The 27,976-nt window shown below is 41.8% G+C and overlaps 1 protein-coding gene across 1 annotated transcript; it reads right to left on the bottom strand.

The window, feature by feature from the left end:
* Nucleotides 1-71: 71 nt before the first annotated feature.
* On the bottom strand, nucleotides 72-27,781 carry LOC125459075 (protein FAM162A-like). Its single transcript, XM_048545021.2, has 5 exons — nucleotides 27,730-27,781; nucleotides 27,060-27,384; nucleotides 18,934-19,042; nucleotides 10,214-10,322; nucleotides 72-1,074 (listed from the first exon to the last, which is right to left on the bottom strand). Exons 2-5 carry the CDS (start codon nucleotides 27,229-27,231, stop codon nucleotides 973-975), a joined length of 492 nt encoding a protein of 163 aa, XP_048400978.1. The 5' UTR covers nucleotides 27,232-27,384; nucleotides 27,730-27,781; the 3' UTR covers nucleotides 72-972.
* Nucleotides 27,782-27,976: the final 195 nt, after the last annotated feature.

The following is a 27,976-nucleotide window of genomic DNA, read 5'->3' as shown; positions in this document are numbered from 1 at the left end:
TCCTCACAGCAAATGAAAAATAACTACATTAGAACTGTGGTTTCACAAAAAAACTAACAGTACATTTGACAGGCATTTAGACAACAAGATAATTTTTATTCAGGAAGTCACAAGAACCATCAGGCTAGAATCTGCTACAAAATATTAAATTGATTTAATATTACAGTTTTAGACATGACATACATGAAACCTTTTGAAGGTCAACTTTCATAATTAAAAACAGATTTCCCTGATGTGGGAGGATAGTGGTTTACTGGCTTGGTTCACTGTGATGTGTGGTGTTTTATCATGATTGGAAAGATGCTGATAGGATGTTGCAAATTTAGCTCTGATAAAGATCAATCCACACTGCAGGAGACCAACCTGGTTCTCAAAGTGTAGGAATTATACTAGAAAAACAAAATACTGGCGATGCTTTAAAAAAAATTGAAATAAATGGAGGATCATTCATTAACATCGCCAGAGAGCTGAGCTGCGACCAAGTGCTGACGTGATGCTTTGAGTATTCAAAAAGAGGTAGCGAAAATTCCATTATGTATTGAGATTAATAATTTAATAGAGATGTGGCCCAAGTATCCGTGTCATATAGACACAGACTCCAGCAGGAGGAAAAAAGTCTCAAATTTCTCAGCTTGTCATCAGTGAATAAAATACCAGTAAAATGAGCTGGCTTCTCTGCTAGAAACGAAAACAACAATTCATTGGAAGGTGTCAATAATAATCTGGCTTCAGTTGACAATCATAAAATCTTTAAAAAAAGTTTCAGAGAAGTGTGGAAGAGTATAAAATGGAAATAAGGGAGGATTGGTCCATTCTTCAGACCAAGCACTGATGACATTGCTGAGTACTCATCCTGACTGTCGTTAACTGTGTACCAACATACTTCAGAACCCACTGTTGAAGAGACTATTAGTTTGTCTTCCGTGCCACTGATAGGAAGAGGTAAATTGGTACAGCTAGTCTTTATTGCAGTTACTGTGCCTTTTCTGTGGCCAGCTTCTGTTCGAATTCCTCCTTCAGTTTGGCTTTTTTTTCCAAGTTCCATTTGGTGAGGTTCTCGTGCTGTTTAAAAGCCTGTAATTGGGGAAAGGGAAAGAATATAAATGAAATAATGCATCAAAAATACAATGTCTGAGCAAAAACAAACTCTGATTATCTGAAAATTTTGAAACAAAATCCAGCTGATCTGAGTGAGTAAACAACCTGTACAGAAGGGAATGGGTTCATGTGGCTCAGTGATAGTGTGACTATCTTTGGACCTGGAGGCTTTGTTCAGGTCCCACCTGCATCAGTGGTGTATAACCACATGGAGATAGCAAGAACTGCAGATGCTGGATTAAGAGTCAATACAGTGTGAAGCTGGAGGAACACAGCAGGTCAGGCAGCATCAGAGGAGCAGGAAAGGTGGTGTTTCAGGCCTGGACCATTCACCAGAGCCCAGATGAAGGGCCCAGGCCTGAAACACTGACTCTCCTGCTCCTTTGATGCTGCCTGACCTGCTGTATTCCTCCAGCTGCACACTGTATTGACTGTGTATAAGCACAACTCTGAGCAGGTTGATTTTGGAAAGCATTGATGGCAGGGAGAGCTCCTCAATTACAGGTTCAAGACTGTCAATGTCCAGGTTCTGCTTTTCTGGGGACACTTAGCACAAGGTGGTAGATGGATGTGTGTGTGGGGAGTCTTACTGTTATCAAGGTGGGACCAACAGTACACAAAGTAATGCAGCAAGGTCACCAGTGTAGGACCATAAAGGTGCATCCACGGCAAAGACTGGAGATGATGCCCTTCTGAAGAGACTAGCTAAAGGCAGCTTTGTGTTTGGTTTGTCATCATTATCATTCATTTCATAGCTTATTGTCACTCTCTCCATGGCAACATTATGAAACAGCATAGAGTTCAGATGATGTCAGAGAAATCCTCCAAGGGATTGAAGCTTCCAGACAGTGAGGCCTGTATTCAGTGAGATGACCGTTAGCCTCACCCCACACACATTATTTTCATCTCTCTTAAAAAATGCCATCTGATTTCAGGCTGAAACCAAGAGGACAATCATCGAATCCCTACAGTGTGGAAACAGGCCATTCAGCCCATCAAGTTCACAGTGACCCTCTGAAAGTATTCCACCCAGATCCACTCCCCACCCTATCCCTGTAGCCCTGCACTTCCTGTGGTGAATTCACCTAGCCTGCTCATCGCTGGACTCTACGGACAATTTAGCATAGCCAGTCCACCAAAGCTGCATATCTTTGGGACAATGGGAGGAAACTCACACAGACACCGTGAAAACATGCAAACTCCACACAGACAGTTGCCCGAGGGTGGAATCAATCCCAGGCTGCTGATGCTGTGAGGTGGCAGTGCTAACCACTGAGCCACCATGCCGTTGTGAACAATCTTGACCTCTGTCTTCAGTCAAAGATCCCATTAATCCAGGATTCTGTTGCAGTTGCCTTTCTGTCAAAACAATGAGCTGTTTCTGAAATAAATGCATACTCTCAGACATCAGAGTTTCTTTTTAAAAACAATCTTCCATAAGGACTGCTTGCTGTTTGGTGTTCAAAAACTGGCTTTGTGACATCCTACAACACTCTCACAAGTGAAACGATTGTGATACGTTCACCCGTTCTCTCCTAATATGCCGTTCAGTTCAATGGCAACTCCAGGGCCTAAGGCTGTGCTAGGCATTGGATGCTGGCAGGGTTTGAGTCAGACCTGAGGTAGGCCTGTTGGGGTCATGGGTCACTTGCAGCTTTGAAATAAATCACTGCGTAAGCAGGAAAACAAATAAGCCTGATGTCAATTAGCACCTAGCAAAATTGCACAGGTCAGTTTGTTTTAACGGAGTAAAATGGAAAAAGATGATGGCACTTTCTGCAAAATATCCAATTTTCAGACACCCCTGGTGTTTTTGGACAGTTGGCTTTGAGCGACGATACCAGTATCTTAAATGAAAAATGTCTTGTGTCAGACTGCAGTGCTCAGTGTTGAAGAAATCTAACTAAGTTGATTCTCCATGCTTCTCTCTCAGCTAGTATGGTCACTTTACATTGCAGCAAGCAGTAATTCATTTTGAACAGACTGAAGAACTGCAGGGTTTCACTGTGAATCTACAACTAACTGGGTTCTGTAACCTGTCACTATATACATGTTGTTACTGTAAACTCACACCTTTTTGGTCAGGATGAATGATAAATTAACATATGTCTTTCATCATCCCCTCTCGGCTAGGTCTGTTTCGAATATGGAGCATGTGCGGCCTTTAGTTTGATTGCAAATATACCAACTTCATCGAGCCAAATCAGGCTCAAATTTGTCAATAGACAGTCCAGGTGTAAATCCGCTTGAGTTGCTGCCAAGATCGTGTTTCCTTTGAATACACAACAACTTGTGTGCTCACTGCAAATTTAATGACCAACCACTGATACTAGGGTCTGAGTTTCCAATCAAGGCTCAGATTGGAGGTGAATGGTTCCACAAGTTAGCACTGACAAACTTTGTGCAAGTTCCCCTCCACATCCCCAACTCAAAAGGACTCGAGTATCTTTAAGACAGATTCCTGTTAAGTATAGGGGAGAAAAGTTACCTGGGCCTAGTTGGAAATGTGGAGTAATCCGATCAGCCATGATGTTTTTGATTTAAGGAGCTGGCTCGGGGTGAGGTGGCTGAGTGGCCTACATTTACGTGGAATTTGCATGTTGTTAATTGGGGCAAGACAACATCAGATTGGTGGAGGAGAATCTCCTCTTGCGAATGCTGTGATGCTCATTATGCACAGGAAGACAGTCCAGTAAATAATCTTTCACTTTTTCCTGATTATTAATTCTGTTTAGTTTCTTGTTTATTGGTGTCAGGTTAATGAGTTGGTAGATTTCCCCAAACTTCTGGCACTATCATCCATTCCTATCAAAACCATTATCAACATTCTCCCTTCAAAGTATTCGCTCTCAAACCCTTTGTCCCTGATCATTACTGCTTTGTCTGTAATGTCTTTTTCCTTGACAGCTCCTTGAACATGTTGCCTCTCAAATCAATGCAAAGCTTTCATTCAGTTCACTCTTTGAATCTGTAATCGGGTTTCTGTCTGCACGACAGCACTGAAATGGCTCAACCACAAACAACAAATGGCATCTTTTATGAAGGTAACTTCATAAGTTACCTTCTTAAACTACTGCAGGCTTTAGTATCACTGGGAGCAGGGTGCCTTCCAATTAAACTGTGAAACTATAGACGTGATTTTCATTGTTTGGCAATTCCTAGAGAAATGCCAGGAACAATACCAATTACTCTACTCTATATTGCCTTCATCGATCTAACCAATGCTTTTGACCCCGTCAATCAAGAAATGCTATGAAAGACCCTGACAGTAGCTGGCCTTGCAGTGAAATTCAACAATATCCTCTGTCTCCTCCATGATGATGTCACTGATGGTCCTCACCAATGGTAATATGCTGAATTCCTTTAAGGTCAAGACAGGGGTCAAGCAGGATGTGTCATCATCATCACCACCCTTTTCTCCATTTTCATCACCACCATTCTTCACTTTGTTAAGAAAAAAAAACTTTTCCCAGTGGTGTGGACATGGAATCTCAGCTAGTTGAAATCCAAGGGAAAAAATAACACGAATCTCACTTGTGGAAATTCAATGTGCACATGGCCATGTTGTCTCTGCTCTCTTGGAAGAGAATCTTCGAGCCTCACTTGATGTCGTCATGGAAGCATACTGAATTAGACTCAGCCTCAAGTACCAGAAGATTCAAATCCGTTAACCGTCCCGAGTCATGTCCTGGTCCATCTCTCCATTCAGGCCAACAGAAAAATCCTGGCAGATGTAGAATACTTCCCTTCCCCGGGAAGTAACCGCTCATCTAACGCTGACATTGATGTAAAGATTCAACGTTGCATCCAATCTGTGAACACTGCCTTCGCACGCCTAGGGATGAGAGTCGTCAACAAACGTGAGATCCGTGCACATGCTGAGAAATGTGTGCATACCAGTTATTTTTCTGACTGTTCTATATGGCTGTGAATATTAGAGTATGTAAAGGTGCCACGTCAGTACCATCCATGGTGTTTGAGATGGATTCTCCACATCACCCAGCTTACTAACAACAGCATCCTTGAAGGAGCCAATAACACCAGCATCAGGGCCGTGACCATCCAAAACAAACTCAGCTAGGCTGGCCACAGGCTTCGATGCTTGAGTTCCGAATGTCAAAGCAAATCATCTTCGCCCAGCTAAAGGAAGACACTCAAACGAATGGTGGAAAAAGGGTTTCAAAGACTCTCTGAAGGCTTCCCTCAAGAAATGCAACATTGATGTCAATGTGTGGGAACCCTCTTTCATAAGAAACTGAATTGGGATAATCTGTATGAAAGAACAAATTCTTTGAAAATACCCAGCGACAAGAGGAAGTATAGAAGAGAAACCAGAGAAAGGAATGCCAATAATCTCAAGCCCAAGGAGCACTCCCACTTTCTGGAAACTTCTGCCAAATGTGTGGTCAGATTGGGGCTCATCAATCATGTAAGGACCCACAGAACCCATGACCCAGTGAAATGGAATTTCCTATGTGGACAATCCATTAGCGAATGATTGCAGACATCAATGATGACTTGTGAGCGCAAGGTGAAAAGCTTTGACAAGATGTGGCTTTTTCAAATACTCAAAGATTGTAATTTCCCCTAATTCCTGGCTATGTCCCTCGAATGGACTGCAACTCCCTGGTGAGACTTGCTGATGGACTGAATTTCTCAATAACTCTAAAAGGGCTAGAAATTCCCAGTATGACTTTCTATTGAGCTGTGGTTCATAGGTTACAGATCAAAGGGCTGTTATTCAGACTCTGACTTGTTAATATAGTGTAATCTGTGTGACTTGTGAATGGACTGTAATTCCCAGTGTGACTGTCTAATGTGTTTGTACTTCCTTGAAATGGTAATGTAAATCTTCCTAAACATTGCTTTGCAATTTTATAGTTGTTGTGTGTAGGTGCTTACTGTCCCTGAGAATGAACAATAGTACATCTCTTTCTATCTCTGAGATTCTAACTAAGAGGGAGGGTTCAGCTCTTTCTGCCTAGTCTAAACCATCTGTTTTACTAATGTCCGGTCCCACGGCACCAATGATGGGTGTTGGATGCCCGCTATATTTAATATTTAGTGTCCTTGCTAGCAAAAAACTGCAAATAACATTGTGACTTAGCACATTCACTCTCTCCCAGACATCCTCATCCAATTCCTTAGAGGCTTACCTTCTTCCCAGACCAGTCTCATTATGAGTATTTATAGGCCTGGTATTTTGCATCAGCCTCTGTGTCCCAGTTCCCTTGACGGCCCTAAACTCTCTGCACCATTGCTCATTCCCTGTTATCCAGCCGGTGTTCTGAATTATCAATTTGCAGCAGTACTGAAAGGTGACGGCTCCACATTCTGTGCTCCCACCATTAGTACAATTTACTTTTGGGTTTTTATTCACTTTCTCCCCAACTTAAAGGGTTAAATAATAGCTCACTAATGAGAGATGCACACTGATGAGGACCTTACTACCTAGACTGTTGTTCCTTCCTGGAATTACACAGAACATATTCTTCAGCAGAAATTCAATTTGCTAAAATTGGCTGTAAAACATTTCCCCAGATATTGACCATTTTAAAGCTTCCACACAGATTGCACTCCTTTTTGCTTCATTGCATCAAGGTAAGACTCATTATATACATAGATAGATGTGGAAACAGAAACAATAGAGAGAAATTGAAGTGCTTTTAGGCTGCTCCTGCTTATTTGGTCTTTTGCTCTATCTGTCATGATTTCTACAGTACAGGAATGCTGCATTCAATTATGGTCTCCCTGCTGAAGGAAGATGTTGTGCAGCTTGAAAGGATTCCGAAAAGATCTACAAAGATGTTGCCGGGATTGGGGAATTTGAGCTATAGGGAGAGGCTGAACAATCTAGGGCTAACTTCCACAGAACGCTGGAGGCAGAGGGGTGACATAATAAGAGGTTTTAAATAATCATGAGGGGCATGGATAGGGTGAATAGCCAAGGTCTTTTTCCCAAGGTAGCGGAGTTCAAAACTAGAGGGTATAGGTTTAACGTGAGAGCTAAAAGATATAAAAGGGACCTAAGGGGCAACCTTTTCACGCAGAGGGTGGGGTGTGTTTGGAATGGGCTGTGAGAGGAAGTGGTGGGGGCTGGTACAATTACAACATTTAAAAGGGGTCTGGATAGGTACACGAATAGGAAGAGTTTGAGAGGGGAATAGGCTAAATGCTGGCAAATAGGACTAGATTAATTTAGGATATCTGAACACCATGGAAGAGCTGGACCACAGGGTCTTTTTCATGCTGTATAACTCGATGACTCCTAGTACAAAACAGAATGCCTGTACTTCTTACGGTTCAGTACAGCATGTAGTGTTCCCAACTATTCTATATTTTGAAGCTTAACCCATATTTTCACCCTTCGTCCCAAATTCCGTCCCCTTGCATTTCTCAGTCATTTTTCCTGTGTTTTTTCAGGCAGTGACTGGGAGGTTGGCAGTCTCCCATTGCTGCTACCTTTTGGGTGTTACTTGCCTTCAACGTATTTCACCATTGGTCACAAGGTAAAGATGGAATGTGGAACATGATTATTTCATTGAGAAATTAATAATAGAGATTCTGCTGCCTCCCTGATTCTCATCAGTAACTGCCTCCTGCTCTCATCAGCTATTCCCCCTCATAACCCCATTCCCATTTCCATCATCACTCACCCAATATCCACTACAGACAGACCTCAGCAGTCACGTGGAGATGAAAAAAAATTAACAATCTAATAAAGCTCTGACTCTCATGCACACTTGAAAAACAACTCTCATTGAAAGTTCTTAAATCTCCAGAATTGGACAATCTGCAAGAATACATTTCATTTCAGCAACCAAAAAACAATACTTATTGCAGGGAAAAAAAATCTTTCTCACGATGTGAATGTCACTGGTTAGGCCAATATTTATTGTCAATCCCGAATTGCCCAGAGAGCAGTTGAAAGGCAACCACGTTGCTGTGAGTCCACGGTCAGAAGTAGGCCAGACTGGGTAAGAATGGCAGATATCTTTCCCTAAAGAGCATTAGTGAAACAGATGGGTTTAATCCTATAACGTTTTAGGCCTGTTAATCAAAATGCACTCTGCTGAGATGAGTTGTTTTAGAGCTGTAGAATCTCTGAAATGTGTTCAAAATAAGATCACGATGTGGAGGTACCTGGGTGGGCAAAGTCAGAACTCTCACACACCAGGTTCCAAAAGCTTGTGATTTCAAATAAACCTGTTGGATTATAATCTGGTGCTGTGTGTCTTCTAACAGAATTAGGTCAGGTATAATCTTGTAATGCTCGAGGTAGATCAACAGTGAATTCTACTGAAACTTCAGGAAGAGTGGCTTTTTTCTTCAAATCTACACCAGATGGCCTGCCAATCAAAATGGTCCATCAGTCTTTCTTTTAACTATAACTGATTGCTGCAACCTGATTTTTTTTTTCTCCCATGTTTAAAGGACTGGTGATTTAAATAAGAACGTATTACTTAAACAGATTTTATTTGCCCTTCAAGAGCATTTCCCCTAAATTAATGACTACCACGCTGGGTTAAATTATAGGAACAGTGGAAACTGTATCATTGAAACAGAAATTAGGAGCAGGAGTAGGTCATTTGGCCCTTCAGACCTGCTTCTCCATTCAGAATGATCATAGTTGTTCATCCAACTCTGTATCCTGTCCCTACTTCATGCCACAGCCATTGATCCATTTAGCGCTAAGAACAATACCTATCTCCTTGAAAACATTCAATGTTTTGACCTCAATGGCTTTCTATTATAGTGAATTCCACAGGTTCACCACTCTGTCTGTGAAGGAATTTCTTCTCATCTCAATCCTAAATGGCCCACCTGTATCCTTAGACTACGATCCCTGTTTCTGGACTCACCGGTCATTGAAAATATCCTTCCCCGCATTAACCGGTCCAGTCCTGTTAGAATTTAATAGCTTTCAATGAGATCCCCTGCCTCATTCTTCTGAGCTGCACTGGATAAAGTCCTACCTGATGCAATCTCTCTTCATACATCAGTACTACTGTCCCACGAATCAGTCTGGTAAACCTTCACTGCACTCCCACAATAGCCAGAACAGCCATCCTCCGGTAAAGAGACCTCCGCAAGGATGTTGCAAGCCACACCGGAAATTATATTCTGAAGACGATGCCTTCCATCGGAGCTTCACTTGGACTGTGCTGGGACCAGTGCCCTGGTGAATTGAATAACTAAGGCTGTAGAGACAGCTTTTATCCAAATGGTGGGAGGGAAAGGAAAGGGATCAGGAGACGGTAAATGTAGTAGTGATATTGAGGGCATCCATTTTGAGTTGAGGTTAAAGGGTATGATCCTGTGGTGATTACAGAGACATAGTAAGTCTAACTAAGACTTTAGGGGTGGTCTCACTAAGGCCCTGAATAATTGCAGTCCTGCACTTTTACTTGAATCCTCTTGCTATGACAGGTTTCTTTACCACTTTTTTGCATGCTTTCTGTGACTGCTGTACAAGGACACCCAGTTCTCATTTGCACCTCTTTGTTTCCCAATTTATTGCCATTCAGATAATTATTTGCCTTCCTGATTTGTTACCAAAGTAGAAAACGTCATATTTATCCATGTTATACTCTCTTAGCTTTGTATTAACCCACTCTCAACTTGGCCAAATCACACTGAACCATCTCTGCACAGCTCACCCTCCCACCCGTCCTTGTGTTGTTGTACAAACCTGGAGATATTACATTTTAGTCCCCTCATCAGAACCCCTAAACAGCAATGAGAAAAATGACGAGATGATTCATTGTTTTAGATGTTGGTTGTTGGATAGCCAAAACAATGGAGAGAATGGTCCTATCCTCCTGGATGAGACTATTTGCGTGAATTTAAAAGCAGTACTGAGAGATACAGACTGAGCAGACAACGTTACTTTGCTTCCCAGACTGCTAAAATGAATTAGAAACCCATTGTAGAAAACAATATATGAGGAGATGAGGAAATTGCTACCTTGAGATCTGCTAATGTACTGTTAAGGCAAATGCTTCTCAATATTGTCTGCATTTAAGAAGAGGAGTTGTGGTGAAGAGGATAAATATGATTCAATTGCAGATACGTTAAATAGTTTCTCTGGACAATAGGTTCGTGATGAACATACCTTCTTTCCAGACACCACCATTACCAAACAGGCCATAACTGTCAAACCTATCATTATGTAGCAGATCTTCACCCTGATTTTGTTTCCAGCTGCATAAAGCATTTCATTCCTGTTTTAAAAAAAAACAATTTTCTTTAAGATTCCCATTTGGAAAAAAAATAAAGTGACTGTGACATCAAACACCAAAGTCCCTGCATTGCTTCCAGTTCAAAGTAAGCTGAGCTGTTGTTTTTAAATAAAAACTGAATGAGCTGCGGACACTGTAAGTCAGAAACAAAAACAGAAATTGCTGGAAAGTCTCGGCAGGGCTGGCAGCTTCTGTGAGGAGAAATCATCGGAATTAACATTTCAGGTCCAGTGACCCTTGCTCAGAACTAACGGTAACTAGGAAAATGTTGGTTTATATGCAAAACATCGGGGGGGTAAAGCGTTAACGATAGTTGGGGATAGAGCGCAAACCCAAAGACCTACAATCTCACCTAACATCCCACCAGCATCCACATCCAGAAGATCATCAGGTGCCATTTTTTTGCCACCTCCAGCAAAATGTCACTACCAGACACACATTCCCCTCCTTTCCCTTGCTTGCCTTCTGCAGGGATGGTTCCCTCCAGGAACCTGTAGTCCACTTTTCCTTCACTCCCAACACTGCTCCACAGCACCTTCCCCTGGAACCACCAAAGGTGCAACACCTGTCCATTTACCTTCTCCCTCTTCAGTATACAAGTGCCCAAACACACCTTGCAGGTGAAGGCGCACTTTACCTGCACTACACATAGTCTAGTCTACTGCATTTGCTGCTCACAATGTGGTCTCCTTTACATTGGAGAAAACAAAGTGTAGACAGGGTGATTGCTTCACTGAACATCTATGTTCTGCCTACAAAAGAAAGTAAGAGCTTTCAGTTGCCTGCCATTTTTGACACACCACGCTGTTCCTTGGCCAACATCACTGTCTCAGGCTTGCTGTAGTGTTCCAACAAAGCTCAGTGCAAGCTGGAGGAACGACACCTCATTTTCCGCTTAGGGACCCTGCAGCCCTCCGGACTCAATATTGAGATTAATAATTTTAGGGCCTGAACTCTCCCATGACCTAGCCCCCAACCCCACAAACCAGGCTTTGTTATCACATTACATCCTACCTATTGTTAGCCATTACCAGTCTCCATTAACAGCAATTCATCCTCCTACCCAGATTGTTATCAACTTTTTTTTGCTGTCCAATTGTTATTCTCTCTCTTTGGGCCCCATCCCCACCCATTGTTTACTCCTTACCCTCTCACCCTACCTTCTGCATATAAACCGACATTTTCCTCGTGACCATCAGTTCTGAGGAAGGGCCTCTGAGCCTGAAACGTTAACACTGATTTCCCTTCATGATGCTGCCAGACCTGCTGAGCTTTTCCAGCAATTTCTGTTTTTGTTGCTGTTAGTTTTGAAACTTTTCATAGGTTTATCTTAATGAAATGTATGTCCCAAAAAAAAACAAAGTTCTCAGCTTCCCGTGTACTCAACTCTCCAGAATGTCTGATCCTGCCACAGGAACCTCTATTCATAATGTGTTCAAATGTAAGTGCGGCTTTTAAGAGCATTAATGATGAGTTCTAATTAAACAGCAAGAAAGGACTAATGGGCAATAGATGCTGATTTTGCTGGCAATGCCCACATCCCCAAAGTAAACAAATAAAGTTATTTTTTAATGTTCTGCAAGTAGATCAATTGTCTATGATGTACCCAGCCTACCTCTTTTTTTCCATTTTGGAGAATTGCCTTTAATGTATAACTTGGCAATGATTTTGCACCCTTGTCATTTGTAAAAGAGAAGAATGGGTCTAAAACTAGAATATTAAACTTAAATCAGGGCAGATCCACCATTTGCGGTTAACTAAAAAACACTAAAGATATTTTCAAAGTTAACTGTGATATAGTTGTGCACAGTTAGGTGATAGATCAGAAGAATGGACAGAATGTCAAAAACAAAGCACAGAAATTTTGCTTTGGTCTTTACTACAGAAGATATAAGAAACATCTTAATCATCTGTGTAAATCAGGAAGTGGAAGGAAGGACAGAAGGAATTTAGTGAAATCAAAATTGGGGAAGTGGTATAAAGCAAAATGATGGAACTGCAAACTGACAAGTCTCCTATAGAGATGAACTTTCATCCTGGAGTGTTAAAGCAGATAGTTAATGAGGTTGATGGTGTTTTCGTGCTAATATCCCAAAATTTCCTGGACTGGAATGTAGCAAATATAACCCCTCCAATTGAGAAGGGAGAGAGGCAGAAAACAAGAAAATGTAAGTAAGCTTGATGTCTATCACAGGGAAGTTTTTAAAATTGATCATTAAAGAGGTTATAGCCACAAATTTAGAAAATCTCAAAGTAATCAATGTGTCAGCATGATTTTGTGAAAGGGGAGTTGTGTTTAATTAAGAGAGAGAGGGGGATGATGGAGGGTTGTTTTTCGGTCTGGAGGCCTGTGACCATTGGTATGTCACAAGGATTGGTGCTCGGTCCACTACACTTTGTCATTTATATAAATGACGTGCATGTGAATGTAGGAGGTATGGTTAGTAAGTTTGCAGTTGACACCAAAGTTGGTGGTGCAATGGATCATGAAGATTATTATCTCAGAGTATAATGGGGCCTTGATCAGATCGACCAATGGGCTGAACAGTGGAGTTAGTGATTAATTTAGATGAATGTAAGGTGTTGCATTTTGTTAAGACAAATCAGGGCAGGATTTATACAGTTAACGGTCCGGCCCTGGGAGTGTTGCTGAACAAGAGACCTAGGAATAGTTCCTTGAAAGTAGTGTCACAGGTAGACAGGCTGGTGAAGAAGGCATTTAGCATACTTGCCTTTGTAGGTCAGTGCACTGAATACAGGCTTTGGGTGGTTATGTTTTGGCTGTACAGGACATTGTTGAGGCCTCTTTCAGAATAAAGCATTCAGTTCTGCTCTCAATGCTATAGGAAAGATGTTGTTAAACATGAAAAGGTACAGAAAAGATTTAAAAGGTTTTTGCCAGGACTGGAGGGTTTGGGCTATAGAGAGAGGCTGAATAGGCTGGCGCTGTTTTCCCTGGAGCATCAGCGGTTGAGGGGTGACCTTTTATAGAGGTTTAAAAAACATGAGCAGCATGGATAGGGTGAGTAGCCAAGGTCTTTAACCTCGGGTTGGGGCATCCAAAACTAGAAGGCACAGGTTTAAGGTGAGAGGGGCAAGGTTTAAAAGGGACTTGAATGGCACTTTTTCATGCTGAGGGTGGTGAGGATATGGAATGAGCTGCCAAAGGAAGTGGTGGCAGTGGGCACAATTACAACATTTAAAAGGCAACTGGATAGGTACATGAATAGCAAAAGTTCAGAGGGATATGTGAAAAGTGCTGGCAAATGGGACTAGATCAGTTTAGGATATCAGATCGGCATGGACAAGTTGGACCAAAGGTCTGTTTCCATACTGTACTACCGTAAGTTATTGGACTTCTTTGAGGAATGAACATGTGCCGTGAATAAAGGGGAGCCAGTGGATGTACTGAACTTGGATTTCCAAAAGGCAGTCAATAAGGTACCATCTCAAAGGTTATTGTGGAAAGTAAAACTCTTTAAGGAGCTAACAAGGTGTGGAGCTGGATGAACACAGCAGGCCAAGCTGCATCTTAGGAGCAGGAAAGATGACGTTTCGGGCCTAGAACCTACATGAGAAAAATTTTTTCTGATGAAGGGTCTAGGCCCGAAACATCAGCTTTTCTGCTGCTAAGATGCTGCTTGGTCTGCTGTGTTCATCCAGCTCCACACCTTTGTTATCTCGGATTCTGCAGCATCTGCAGTTCCTATTATCTCTTTAAGGGGCTAACATATTGACATGAATCAAAGCTTGACTGGCTAACAGGAAACTGAGCAGATGTAAGTCAGTCATTTTCTCGTTGACCAGGTATAGCAAGTAGCAACATTTGTTGGTGAGGTAAAGATAGGTAGGGAAGTAAATTGTGAAAAGGGCGTAAGGCAGCAGCAGAGATATATCAATAGATTAACCAAGTGGGCGAAGATCAGTCAAATGGAATACAAAGTGGATAAATGTGAAGTTTTCCATTTTCTCAGACAGGATGGTGAGACTTTGAAATCCTGCCCTCAAAAGACAATGTAAGCAAAGTCTGTAAACATTTTAAGGCAGAGGTGCATAGCAATTGGCTGAAAGACCATCTGGGCTGGGGATGGGGGAGGTGGTAATGTGGAATAATCAGATGAGCCATGATCTTACTGAATGGTGGAGCAGGCTCAACGTGCTGAGTGGCCTACTCTTGTTCCTAATTCATATATTCAAATGAATACCACCAATTTTTTGATTTTTTTTAAAAGAGGCAGATACTTCAAGCCTGTGTAACACTACTTCCACAATGTAGCTGTACAATATTACTGTGGAGGGATGGTTTGGCACTACAATTCTCCACCTGGTATTTGACAGCTACATGTTTGCTGCTGGATTTTACTATTCCTGTAAAGATAAATGTCTTTGTTCCTGAGTAGTGCAGCCTGGTTATAATGTCTAGCTTCTAAAAGGCTGTCGAGTTTAAGATAGCCTTTAGGTAATTGCTAAATCAGTCTAATAGGACAGTAGTTTTAATGAGTGCATTCAGTTATTTGTCCATGGCCTAACAACTGAAAAATTAATGTGTGCCAATGTATTGGCTTGGAAATTTCTGATATCAAGTCAGAAATAGCCGACAGAAAATTATTATTCATTGAAAATTACTTTGCATCATCAACACTACTTCTGTCATCTTAGCACCATATCTGTTTCTACACCTTGAGCACTGTTCAGAAGACAGCTCATCACCACCTTCTCCAGGGCAATTAAGGATGGAAAATAGATGCTGGCCCGGCCAATGATTTCCATATCCAATGAATGAAACAAAAATTCTGTATGCTTAATAAACCAAAGTGGTTCACAGATATAATTAGTAAATCTCTAAAGGTTTGTTTACTTTTCATGATGTGTTACAGAAGGCATTACAAATTCAGGTGTATTATTCTAACAGTTTTGTAACACTCCTGTCAGACACTTCATTGATGTGAAAAATGCTGTAGATCATAGCGGGTCAGGCAGCATCCATGGAGAGAAAGCAAGCTAATATTTTGAGTTTAGATGACTCTTCATCTGTTCATTTCAGCTCAACTGAAGAGTTGTCTCGACTCGAAATTTTAGCTTGCTTTCTTTCCATGGATGCTGTCAAGGTTAAAAATCACATGACACCAGGTTATAGTCCAACAGGTTCGTTTGAAATCACAAGCTTTCAGACCTCTGGTCCTTCCTCAGGGCCCTTCCCTGTGTCAGTATATCTCCTCTTCTACAGTGCACCTGAGGAAGGAGCAGAGCTCGGAACAGACACACAGTTGGAGGAGATTTCATAGAGAAGAAAAGTTTGCTATTGCACAGTAAGATGAACATGTCATACAAGTATCGTTCCCCAGCTCCTGAGTCCAAGCCCCTAAATATGCCTTCAACTAATTCTTTAAAATAAGCAATATCTGTGAAGTCCCTTACTTAGATAAGAACGTTTCTACTAATGTGCACTTCAACACCCTCTTCGTGGACAGAAAGCAATCAATGGTATTCGAACATAATGGGCATTTTGTTTTCCCTACAATAGTCCAGAACACACATCACAGGGAATCAGGTTCTTGTTAAGATAGACATTTCAAAGTTTATTTACAGCATTAAGTTTTTAAAAATTAATTCAAAGAATGTGGGAGTCACTGGCTGAATTAGCATTTATTGCTCATCCTTAGTTGTCCTTGAGACTAAAGGAATGACACTGATTTTCCAAGTCAGAATGGTGAATGTCTTGGAGGGCAACTTGAAGGTGGTGGTGTTGCCATGTATCTGCTGCCCTTGTCCTTCTAGATGTTTGTGGTGGTATTGTAAGGTGCTGTCTAAGGAGCTTTGGTGAATTTCTGTGTGCGCCTTCTAGATGATACACATTGTTGCTGTTGAATATTGATGGTACATACATAGCTATAATATCACAGACTTACACATGTGGTTTGAGGAAGACCTAGAGATAGTGACTAGCCTCTAAAAGAGTAAGTGAGAAAGGACAATGCAGCGACAGTCACCAAGAGCAAATAAAGCAGGAGAAAGGATGATCCAGCTATGGTCCGAATGGAACTTAAACGTTAATTCTTTCAGAACCATTACTTTAATAACAATACACTGAGGAAGAATCTCCATTAAAGAACCCTTTCCCTGTAGGTAGAGTAGCAGGGGCCTTGAAAAAGTGTTTCGGATCACTATGGAATGCTTTTTGACCTGTAAAATGTTTGGAGATCTAGTAACAGTCAAAAAGAGCATTTTGAGACCATTTCAAGGACTCTCTGTTGTAAGACTATATCTTTACTTTTCTGCGTTTTTGGTAGTGAAATAGGAAAAGCACAGTTTTAAAACTAAGGATGGGATTGCTGCATGGCTCAGTGATTAGCACTGCTGCTTCACAGCACCGGGGACCTGGGTTCGATTCCACCCTCAGGTGACTGTCAGCATGGAGTTTGCACATTCTCCCCGTGTCTGTGTGGGTTTCCTCCGGGTTTTCCGGTTTCCTCCCACAGTCCAAAGATGTGAAGGCTAGGTGGATCAGTCATGCTAAGTTGCCCATACTGTCGACGAATGTTCAGGTGAGGTAGGTTAGACAAAGGAAATGCAGGGTCTGGGTGGGTTGCTCTTCGGAGGGGTGGTATGGACTTGTTGGGCCAAACGGCTTGTTTCCACACTGTTTGGATTCTATGAATAAAGTAAGTTTCTGAAACTCATTGTAAGTGGCATTTACTCTGCTGCTTCGAATAACTCATGAGAGAAGGTTGGCTGCAGATATGCTGTTTGGGGGTGTTTACAAATTAAAATTCAGCTGGCAACAAGTAGCTGATTGGTTTGAGGAATGGTGACCAGTTACAATGACGAAAACCACCAGCCTGTCAACAAGCAAATGATTGGATCCTGGGTACCTGGACAGCTTGTGGATATGAAAAGTTATTTCCAGAAGCCTTTGGACCTTGATAAGGGGAGGTGGTGTGTCTCTGTGGTAGAAATTACCTGAAGAAAGCTAGTAATCCCTTGCTGGTTACTGTAAGCTGTAGCTTTTAACCAATAAGTTGGAGACTTTATAATTTATGAATCAGTCACTCTATTGCTACCTGCAAGAAAGTGAAAAGTAGCCAGAGAAGAGAGAGTAAAGAACAGCAAGTGAAAGGATCATCTCAGTGAACCCTCTGGACAAGAACCACTGAATTGCCTCTTTAGTGTTCCTCTCTGGCCATAAATATAGATGTGTGTGTATGTGTGTGTGTGTATGGGTGTGTGTGTTCAGGGGGGTAGAATTTTACATGGGATTAGACTTTAACTGTGAGAATTGTGAGTTGACAGTTCATAGATTCTACATTTAATGATTTGTAATAAAAGTAATTCTTGTTAAGTCCAGAAACCTTGTCGATGCTTTGTTCATCTAGTTCTAAGCAAGCTGGAAAATTGGGGAACATTTGTGTACTTTGATAAAATCTTTAACTTTGGCAATGACCCTGTGAATTGCAGACCTTGATTTGCAGTGTGCTGTTCCAGTGAGGCGTGAGACTGTGCATAGTCTCAGCGGAGTTAACCTGCAGGGAATAACTGATCTCTGATCACTACAGCTTTGAAGACATGGTTAAAAGGGTATAAGTTAGGCCTAGCTTTTCACTGCTCCTAGCTGAACAACTGGACGCAAGTCAAAACGTCTCAAAATATGACATTTTAGGATTGATCAGCACTCCACTTCTGCATTTAGAGTTAAAGGGACTAGTTATATTATGAGATAATAGGGTGTGAAGCTGGATGACCATAGCAGGCCAAGCAGGAAAGCTTAGAAGGGTCCCGACCTGAAACGTCAAGCTTTCCTGCTCCTCTGATGTTGTTTGCCCTGCTGTGTTCATCCAGCTTGACACTGTGTTATCTCAGATTCTCCAGCATCGGCAGTTCCTACTATCTCTGTAACAATGGTTATTATTATGAGTTTTATTTGTGGTGCGGGAGGGGTGGGTGGGGAAGGTGAGCAACCGATTTAGACTCTGGCTTAGCTAAAACAGAAGGCTGAAAAGTGTGCTAATTTTTGACAGTTAACAATTGAAGGCCTGCGCGAAACAGGCCAATGGTTTTTTCTGTGAATTAAAGGCAAATACTGAGACATAAGGCTGGGAATTTTGTGGACAATTCCGTTTTGTGGAATATTCAGAAAACCGAATGTGCAGACATTTTCTGCATGTTGTGGAACAGGGAGCTGGATGAAATGGGCTAGTTGTCCTGTAGTTTAAAAAGTAAAAAGACAAACTGTACTAGGAACATTCAGCTGCTGTGGGATATTTCTAAGGTGATGACACAAAGAAACCGAAACAAAATGAGTTCAATAGTTTTGCATTTTATTGTTACGTCTTGCATGATGTTATGCACCTGCTCATTGGCTCTCTGTATGTTGTTCACAGTCTTGTGACTTTGAAACACTTCAATAACCTTTTATTTTATAATCCTGATGATTTTATAACCCTGTGCATTTTCCTGCATCATTAGCCATTTTATTCTGGACTCAAAATAATCCAACTGTTATAAGGCAAATAAGAAGATAATCAAAAATGATAGTTAAATCCAATCTGTGGTACGGAACTTGTGGTTGATTAAAATGTCCCAAATGTTCACTTACGAAACCATTTCTGGTATATCCTGCTCTCTCTTGAAGCGCCCAGACCACAGGAGAAGCTTCTTGTCTAATGCTGAAGGTGTACGGCCTTGGAGTTTGTAGGCAGAACAGGCTGTAAGAAAATAAGTAGTTACACCACAGGTCAGACTGAGCAACAACATAGTAATTTAAACACAAGACTGTCATAATCACTTGTAAGTAAGGAGAAGAGGTGGCAGAATATTATGCAGTCGATTTGACTCCTGTCTCAGTCACAAAACCTAACTCGGGTGCAATCAACAAAGATCAGGAAGGACTAATCAGAAAATTTCTCTCCTGTTGACTAACAAAATACAGCATCATTTGGCCTAATTTTAGAGCTCGACAAGTACAATAAATGAATAAGCAATCAAAGTAAATTTAACATCCTGAAAACAAGGCAAAATTGGAATGTAATTTCTAACATTTTAAGCAGCATGTTCCAACATGCAGTGCCCACAGGTTGATACCCACTGAACGTTCCTTCTATGAGGCAGAGACAAAACCCCGAGCTAAAAGCTGGCAGCCTCAGGGCCCGACCCTTCCCAACTAATCCTGAAGCCAGCGACCATTGTTCTGGGTTCCCAATGGGCAGTAAGTGTCAACTTCAAACTGGGTTTCTGAACTCAAGCTATGTCGACTGGATAGCAAAGAAAACACATTTTGGGAAATTTTCACAGTACTAACAAGGTTCCAAAAGTACTGAATAATCAAGGGGCAACACGAAGGGATCAAAACAATAGCTATCACTGGAAAAAAGTGTTTGTAAAACTAATGGAGTTAAAGACTAATAAATCACCTGGACCTGATGGAAAGCAGCTTAGGATATTAAAATAAGTAGCTGCAGAGATAGTAATCTTCCGAGACTGTATTAACTTTGGCAGCACACAGGGTAAAATTGTAATGATTTGGACAGATACATGAGCAGGAAAGGTTTACAGGAATATGGGTCAAATGCTGTCAAGTAGAACTAATTTAGTTTGGGAAAACTACTCGGCATGGACGAGTTGGACCAAAGGATCTGTTTCCATGCTGTATGCCTCTATGATACAGAGATGATTAGCGTGGCCCCATACACAATGATGACATGCAAATTTGTGAAGCTTTCTGATTTTTGAGGGACCCTCTTGTGGCACAATGCCAGTATCCTTACCTCTACACCATGAGGCCAGGGTTCAAATCCCAATTGCTCCAGAGGTGTGCAATAACATCTATGAACAGACTGATTAGGAAATAGTTTAAATTTAAAAAAAAAACTTCCAGGAATCCTTACATTCTGTAAACTGAGGACTTGAAAACTGCAAATGTAACACTTTTATTTTTAAGGGGAAAAAGACAAAAAACAGCTAACTAAAGGCCAAATTACCTTAAGATTGTTATTGGGAAGACGTTGGACGCTATAATGAAGGATGGAATAGCAGCGTATTTAGAAATGTATTATCTGAAGAAGCTGAGTCAGCATGGTTTCAGGAAGGGGAAATCATACCCGACAAACTTATTTTGAGGCAGGATAGATAAAGGGGAAGTAAAATAGGCAATATGTTTGGATTTTCAGAATGTGTTTGATAAGGTATCACATATTAGGCCTTTAATAAGGTCAGTGTTAGAGGTATTATATTAGCGCAAATAGAGCATTGGCTAACTAATAGACGCAGACATTTAGGATAAGGCAGGTCATGCTCAGGATGGCAGCCGAAACTAATGGTGTGCTACAGAGATCCATGCTGGGGCAAGAATAATTTGTAATATATATTTATAACTAGAATGAGGAAAGTGCACATACTCTACCTAAGTTGGTGCATTATACAAAACTAGATAAGAATGCAGGTGGTGAGGATTATACAAATTATCTTTGGAGGATGTGGATGGTTAAGTGAGTGGGCAAAAAATGTGGCAGATAGAATATAATGTGGGGACATGTGAGGTCATGTGCTTTGGCAGGAAGAATAGAGGAGGTGAATATTGTTTAAATGGAAAAGATTGCAGAAAGATACAAAACTGCGAGATTTGAGATCCCTTGTGCATGGATCCCAAAGAGCTACCATTCAAGTCGCAGCTGGAATAGTGAGAAGAATTTTAGGCCCCTTATCTAGAAAGATATACAGACATTTGAGGCAGTTCAAAGAAGGTTCACCAGGCTGATACCGTGTTTGAATGCTGTTCATGAGGTCACAAAGCTCAAAAAATGCTGAGATGAGAGATGGAGGAAACAGTCTTCCCCAGTTAACAGAAGATGGATAAAAGAGAACTGGGAGAGTGGAAGAAATGCAAATGTAAATGCTTTAGCATTTCAAATAATCAAGCTATTTGCCTTATGAAAGTATTATATTCTTCTCATTTAAAATCCTACAATTGAACAACACAGCAAGAAGCCTTTCTATTCCTCTTGCCTGCACCAACTCTCAGAGAGAGTTAACCATTCAGCCTGCTCTTTCACCAGAACCCTGGAAACAAGTCTTTCTAAATAAAGACCCAATTACTTCATCAAATTATGAGGGGATGTCTCTCCTTAAGTCTTTCAGGAACTGCATTTTAAATCATAACAATTCAGTCTAAGAAAAATTATCTTCATCTCTCTCTGTCTTTCCTGTCAATGGCATACCACACATAAACCTCAAGCTTCCAAATTACAGGCAATAACAAAATCAGCCAATAATTCTCTTCATTTAATCAAAAAACTATGTGAGTCATGGATCATTCTGGCTAATAGTCAGACATTTGCGTTCAAAAAAAGAATGAGGCAATCAGTCCACTTTAGAAAACGGTGAAATATCATCATCGCTGCCTGTCCTTCAGCTTAATTCTACTTTTGCAATGTCATTCTGCCTCAGTCAGCAATGTTTAATTGAAGTTCAGTCAAAGTTTATGGATCTTACCTACCACTTAACATTTAATATCCAGACAATTCATCTGCGATCTTTGTGCAATAACTGCTTGGTAATTTAAAATAATGCCATTACTTTTATTTGTCACAGCCACTGGAGAAAGTCATTGCAGCAAAGTTGAGAGGTACAGGAGGGGCAGGTCATTCCCAGCCTCACCTAAGTACTGCTGATCAGAGTGGTTTACTGTATACAGAACTGTTCAGTATTTTTCCTACTTACAATAAAACTGTTTTCAACAGACAGAAAAAAATGATGTGGTTACAATAAAAAGGATAGAAATGGGGTGGAGGAAAGAAACTAGTGTTATAGTGCTGGGGAGAAGTACATGAGTGAACACATGAGAGATTGTGCAATTACTGCTATTGTCACTGGGTTACCAATCCAGACTATTTTGTTTTTATTTCAAAAATATACTTTATTCATTAAAAAATTCTTAAATATTCACATAGTCACTAAAGTAGTTGGTTCCGTACAATAAACTATGAGGAAACAAACATTGAAGTTTGACTCTATCCAGCAAACAAACCCAAGGCATTTGTTATTTGTAGAAGACTATATGTACATGCATTTGAGACAATCTAAACTAAAACCCTGTGGACACGGGTTCAAATCCCAGCATTGGACGTGGTGGAATTTGAATTCAGCCAACAACATCTGGAACTGAATTACTGACCATAAAACTATCATCATTCTTGTAAAAACTCATTTGATTCACTAGAGCCCGCTTAGGGAAGGAAATCTGCTGTGACTCCATTAATTCTGAAATGGCCTAACAAGACAGTCAGTTCAAGGGCAATTAGGGATGGGAACAAATCCTGGCCGGTCCTATGATGTCCACAACCCGTGGATAGTTTCTTTTTAAATGGGTAGGTTGGGAGGGAATGGGACGGATAGGCAGAGAGTGTGAGGAAGTGGGAAAATGGAAGTCAAAGGAAGCGGTTATAATTGGGCCCTAAGGAAACTGTGAGTTGATTTATTTTCAGAGATAGTAGGAGCTGCCAATGTTGGAGAATCTGAGATAACACGGTGTGAAGCTGGATGAACACAGCAGGCCAAGCAGCATCCGAGGAGCAGGAAAGCTGACGTTTCGGGTAGAGATCCTTCATCAGAAGGGTCTCGACCTGAAACGTCAGCTTTCCTGCTCCTCTGATGCTGCTTGGCCTGCTGTGTTGACTTATTTTCAGCTAGGTTTTCTCCTCTTCTATGTTCCACTCAGGGCAGATTGAAACATAGGCTTTAACTGGACATTGCACTTATATCCACAGTACTAGAGCCTGACAATGTTATCTGAGAAGTTCTTAGTACAGGAAATGACTTAGTAACTTTCTATTTTTGAGTGGACTGGGGACTGTATATATTGTGACAGCACAGGATGAATTGTCAGATGAGGCAGTGCACCGTCTTCTGTATGTCATTGATCAGATATTTGTATCATTGAATTTCATTCCAGGTGTTGAGTCCTGCAGGATGTCAATGTGACTAGTGAACATGGTTTCACAAGATTGGCTTGTGTTCTCTTTATTGCAAATGTGGCACTGATGGGGCCTTGAGCTGCCAGCTGACGTTTTGGCTATTAGTTTTCCTAACTGGAGTGGACAAATGGGGCAGACCTATCTGACTGGATTCATTTCAGTATCACTGGGCCAGGGAGTGGAGGCTGGTTGTATCTGTACCCAGATATACATCTGTATGTATGTGCATTGCCAATCTGCTCAATAAGGTGGAAAACCATACAGACATTAAAAGCCACCTCTGTATTAAAATCCTGTGAACTTAAGTTCACTCTTCAATCACAAAATCCTTCCCTTTCCTCTGGAAACCTACCATGAATCACAATGGATTTAACAATGAGCCTGTTATCTCCTTTTTCCTTGCTATTCGTGGCCCCAATTACACTTTCGAGATGAAGCAGTGATTTACTCTAGTCTGCTGTATTTACTGCTCACAATGCGATCTCCTCTACACTCTACACAAACACAGAGCGGCTGATTGCTTTGCAATTCCATTGCAGTCCACAAGCTTAACCCAGAGCTTCTTTTTGCTTGTCACTTTAATTCTGCACCTTGTTCTCTCTCGCACTGACATCTCTGACTGCCGCCTCCTCCTGCACTGTTCCAAGGAAAGCTAACTATGAGCCTCAAGGAATAGTGCTGCATCTTTCACTTTGGCACTTTGCAGCTTTCTGGACTCGACGCTGGATTTGACAATTTCAGACCATCACCCCAGCACTCATTTCATTTCTGTACTCTTTGTGCAAGGTAGTTTTACTCCTGTTCTTGACGTTTAAACAGCAGCCATTCCTCATTGTACCCCTTTGCAACTCCTCAGTGTTACGGACCAGACCAGACCCCCTCAAAATATTCAAAGAAAGTAGCTGAAATAAGTGCACAGAAGCAGGTATCCTGTCTTCAAATCACCCTTTTATTTACTTGTGCATAGTACACTGGCTGTGGCCAGCCAGTTTGGAGTCAGTCCCCTGGACCAAGGAGATTCTAAATCCAATGTTTATTACCAAGTCACCCCAAATTCACTTGTGCACAACACATTAACTATGGCCAGTCAGCTCAGAGTCAGCCCTCGACTGAGGAGATTGTAATCTGGTTATATTTTCTTTTTCTAGTGCTCACCTGAGGAGATTCTAATCTCCTGGTTAAATTTTTTTGTCCTTTTTTTGGGTGAGACACAGTTTAAAAAACATACCAGGTGTGCAAATAACTTTATTAACATACCACCACCAGGAAAAACACCCACGTGGCCTAAGAATCGGTATCAAGCACAGCCCCTGTAGGGGGAATGCCGATGTGAAAGAAAAAGTGATGGGGAGGGTAGGGATCAAATCAAAACAGTTTGTAGGGGAAACAAAGCACTCCACACCCCACAGCGTCCACTTCTCCCAAAAGGCATCAAAATTACTGGTACACAATCCTATGTTTGTATTAGTCAGCCAAGGCGTTCCTGATCGGCCCAAGTTAACAACCCCAGTCAAGGACCTCAAACTGAACAAGATCCACCTGGTTCCAATCACTGTAGCAGCCTACACCCTAATGTTTCTTATTTTAAAGGGAAACGTAAAGAGTCCCAGATGCGATGTGACTGGTCAAACTACTCGACCTTAAGCAAAACTCAATTTATTTAAACACTAGTTAAAATACAACCAAAGAAAGTGGAATTTAGAATAAGAATGCTATTGGAATCTTAACAGAACAATAGATACAGTAACTATTACTAACGAACTGTTCCAATAGAGTAAACATTCCATAAACTCAACCCTCGGCAAAAAAGAAAATTCAGACACAGATTCTCACATGCAGATCTCCAATCCAGGAGGAAAGAAACATCACAAGAAAATTCAGAGTGGCATCCAAGAGGCATTCAATGAATCTTCCACTGCTTTTTGTTAGGTTCGTTTACATTTCAGTTTAAAGACCTCAATAGTTTCTGCTGCTACTGAAAAAAACATAACCCAGAAATCCGGATCTGTGAGAGCTGAGCATACTCTGGTTGCTTCCATTGTTCCAATGTTTCTTTTTAAAAACCCAAGGCCTCCCAAGTTATTTACTTTCTTAGAGACAGCTTGTTGCCTCTGCCTTACAAACTCTCTTCAAAACTAAAATGCTAGGACAAAATCACCTCTTGGAAGCCACATTATCGTCACATCACACAAAGGAGATTCATTTCACATGGCAACAGAAGTTCTTTGTGAGCCTTAGATAGGCCCCAAAAAGGGGGTAATCCTAGAATCCTACCCCTGAGCAATCTCTATACATGCTAACCCACAGTCCTGCCCCCAACATGTACAAAGCACCCACAGAAATAAGAACAGCTCCCTCCTGAGTTGGTCAGTGCCAGATGGATGACAATTTTCCAGCCCCTAGCAAAATGTCATGGGAACTGGGAGACAACATGCCCGTCTCCCACTGCGTTCCTGCACTATTCTGCCAGTCTTCCCTCCTCCTAGTCAATTGCGATTGGTGTTGGAAAAATTCTAGCCCCGTCCATTTCATTTCCTTGCACATCCTATTCCCACACACTCTATCCCTCCACCCCCAACTCACTCTTACCTTCTGCTGCAGACCCATCCTTTGCATTCCAACTCCCTTCCTGCAATCGCTCAATCCACACCAAAGTATTTCCAACTTTTCCCAGGTCTGAGGATTGGTCATAGACCTGTCACATCCATCACAGTAACAGCAACAAGTGCTGAAGAAACTTGAACACCAAGATAGGTTGGTAAGGAACTTCTGAAGGAGATGTAAGGAAGCTACAAAGGGATAATATGAGGCCATTGGAGAAAGGTTTGGCAAATGGTGCATGGAAGTGAGAAATTGTCCAATTTGCAAGAAGATGAAAAGAATATTATCTAAATGGTCAGAAATTGAAGATCGCTAAGAGGCAGAGGGATCTGTGTCCTAGTGTCAGAATCATAAGGGGTTAGTATGTAGATACAGCAAGTAATTGACAAAGCTATAAAAAAAGACTGACAAATTGGAACAAGAGTAGGCCATTTGGTCGGTCAAGTCTGCTCCACTATTCAACAGGATCATGGTTGATCTGACATTTCTGGTGTCTGCTTTCCTCATAACCCTTGGTTCCTATACTGATCAAAAATCTATCTTAGCCTTAAATATACTCAGTGTCCTGCCCCGACAGCTCTCTGTGGCAAGGAGTCACAAAGACTCACAGGTCTCTGAGAAATCAAATTCCTCCCCCTCTCAGTCTTAAATTGGCACCCCCTTATTTTGAAACTATGCCCTCCGGCCCTAGACTCTCCTATGAGGGGAAACATCTCTCAGAATTGGCCCTGTCAAACACCTCAAGAATCTTGCATGTTTCAACGAGATCACCTCACTCTTCGAAGCACCGGTGAGTAGAGTCACAACCTGTGCAGTTTTTACTCATAAAATAATTCCTCCACACCAGGGATCTGAACCGGTATCATAGAATCCCTCCACTGCAAAACTGCCTGCAATAAAGTCCTACCTTTCCTTCAACAGAATGTTATTATTAACACGTATAAAATTCACAATTGATATGAAACTCGAACAGTCTCCCTTTCCAATGAATGCTGTCAGATCTGCAGAGTTTCTCCAAAACTTCATTTTATTTAGTTCAGATCTCCTGAGCGTTTCGCTTTTATGATTTCTTTTTTCGCCACAGGTTATCCCAACCCAAATTATTTAGTTCCGGACTTGCCCGGGGTGTTGGGCTCCTGTCGCTGTTCCTTACCTGGTTGAGGTGCTGCAGGCTGCATACTGGGCTCTGTTGCTTGAACAGCTCCGCCCTGGTTCACTCGGCTACAGAACTGCGCTGTCCCAGGCCTGGCTCTCGGAAGGACCCGGACTCTGGCGGGGATTGCGCCTGGCAGCAGGCTCCTGGCTCTCAGTACAGTTCTCCACATATCTCGCAATGTCGACTCCGGGGACGGACAGCAGCGGGGTACAGGAATCACTGAAGTGTTGGGTGTGGTGGGGGGGCGGGGGAGAAAAAAACCTGACAGGCGAGGTGAAGAGTTCTCAGCAATGACGCTCGTCAGCTCTGATGCAACGCGCTGCTGGAGGAAGTAAAGAAGCTGAAGTTTCAGTTCTGTTGTTTCCTTCCTGCGCCAGTCACTGTCTGACTCATCACCTTGTGAAATCACGCTGATTTCCCCGAAAGGAGAGCTTCTGCTGAAGGGATTGCAGAATTTCCTTGCATATTGTGGAGTTCCCGGCAATCAGCAGAGACCCGAAACCTGCTTCAAGTGGCGGTTGCCAAAGGCTAGAAAGAGTTGCAAAGCTCCCAGTTACTCCCCGCCTCACTTTTTTGCTTTCTGTTTACTTTTCCCAGTTCTTTCTCTCTCTCGCTCTTTGTCTTTTCAATTCTCAGTCCTTTATCTTCTCGTCAGTATTTTCCTTACCTGTCTGCCAGATATGGCGCAGGACTGTGCCCCTGCGAGTTCCCCTCCGAGCCACTCACCATCCTGACTCGGGAATATATCCCGGTTCCTTCACTGCAGCTGGGTCAAAATCCTGGAATTCCCTCCCTCAGGGCACTGCAGCAGTTCACAGGAAAGCAGCTCACCACCTTCTTGAGGGCAACTAGGGATGGACAATAAACGCTGGGCCAGCCAGCGATGCCCACATATCATGAGTGAGTTTTAAAAA

The sequence above is a fragment of the Stegostoma tigrinum genome, chromosome 15 (assembly GCF_030684315.1).
Source record: "Stegostoma tigrinum isolate sSteTig4 chromosome 15, sSteTig4.hap1, whole genome shotgun sequence".
NCBI classification, from domain to species: domain Eukaryota; kingdom Metazoa; phylum Chordata; class Chondrichthyes; order Orectolobiformes; family Stegostomatidae; genus Stegostoma; species Stegostoma tigrinum.
Note: the sequence above shows the minus strand (reverse complement) of the source record. Positions and strands in the feature narration are given on the sequence as shown.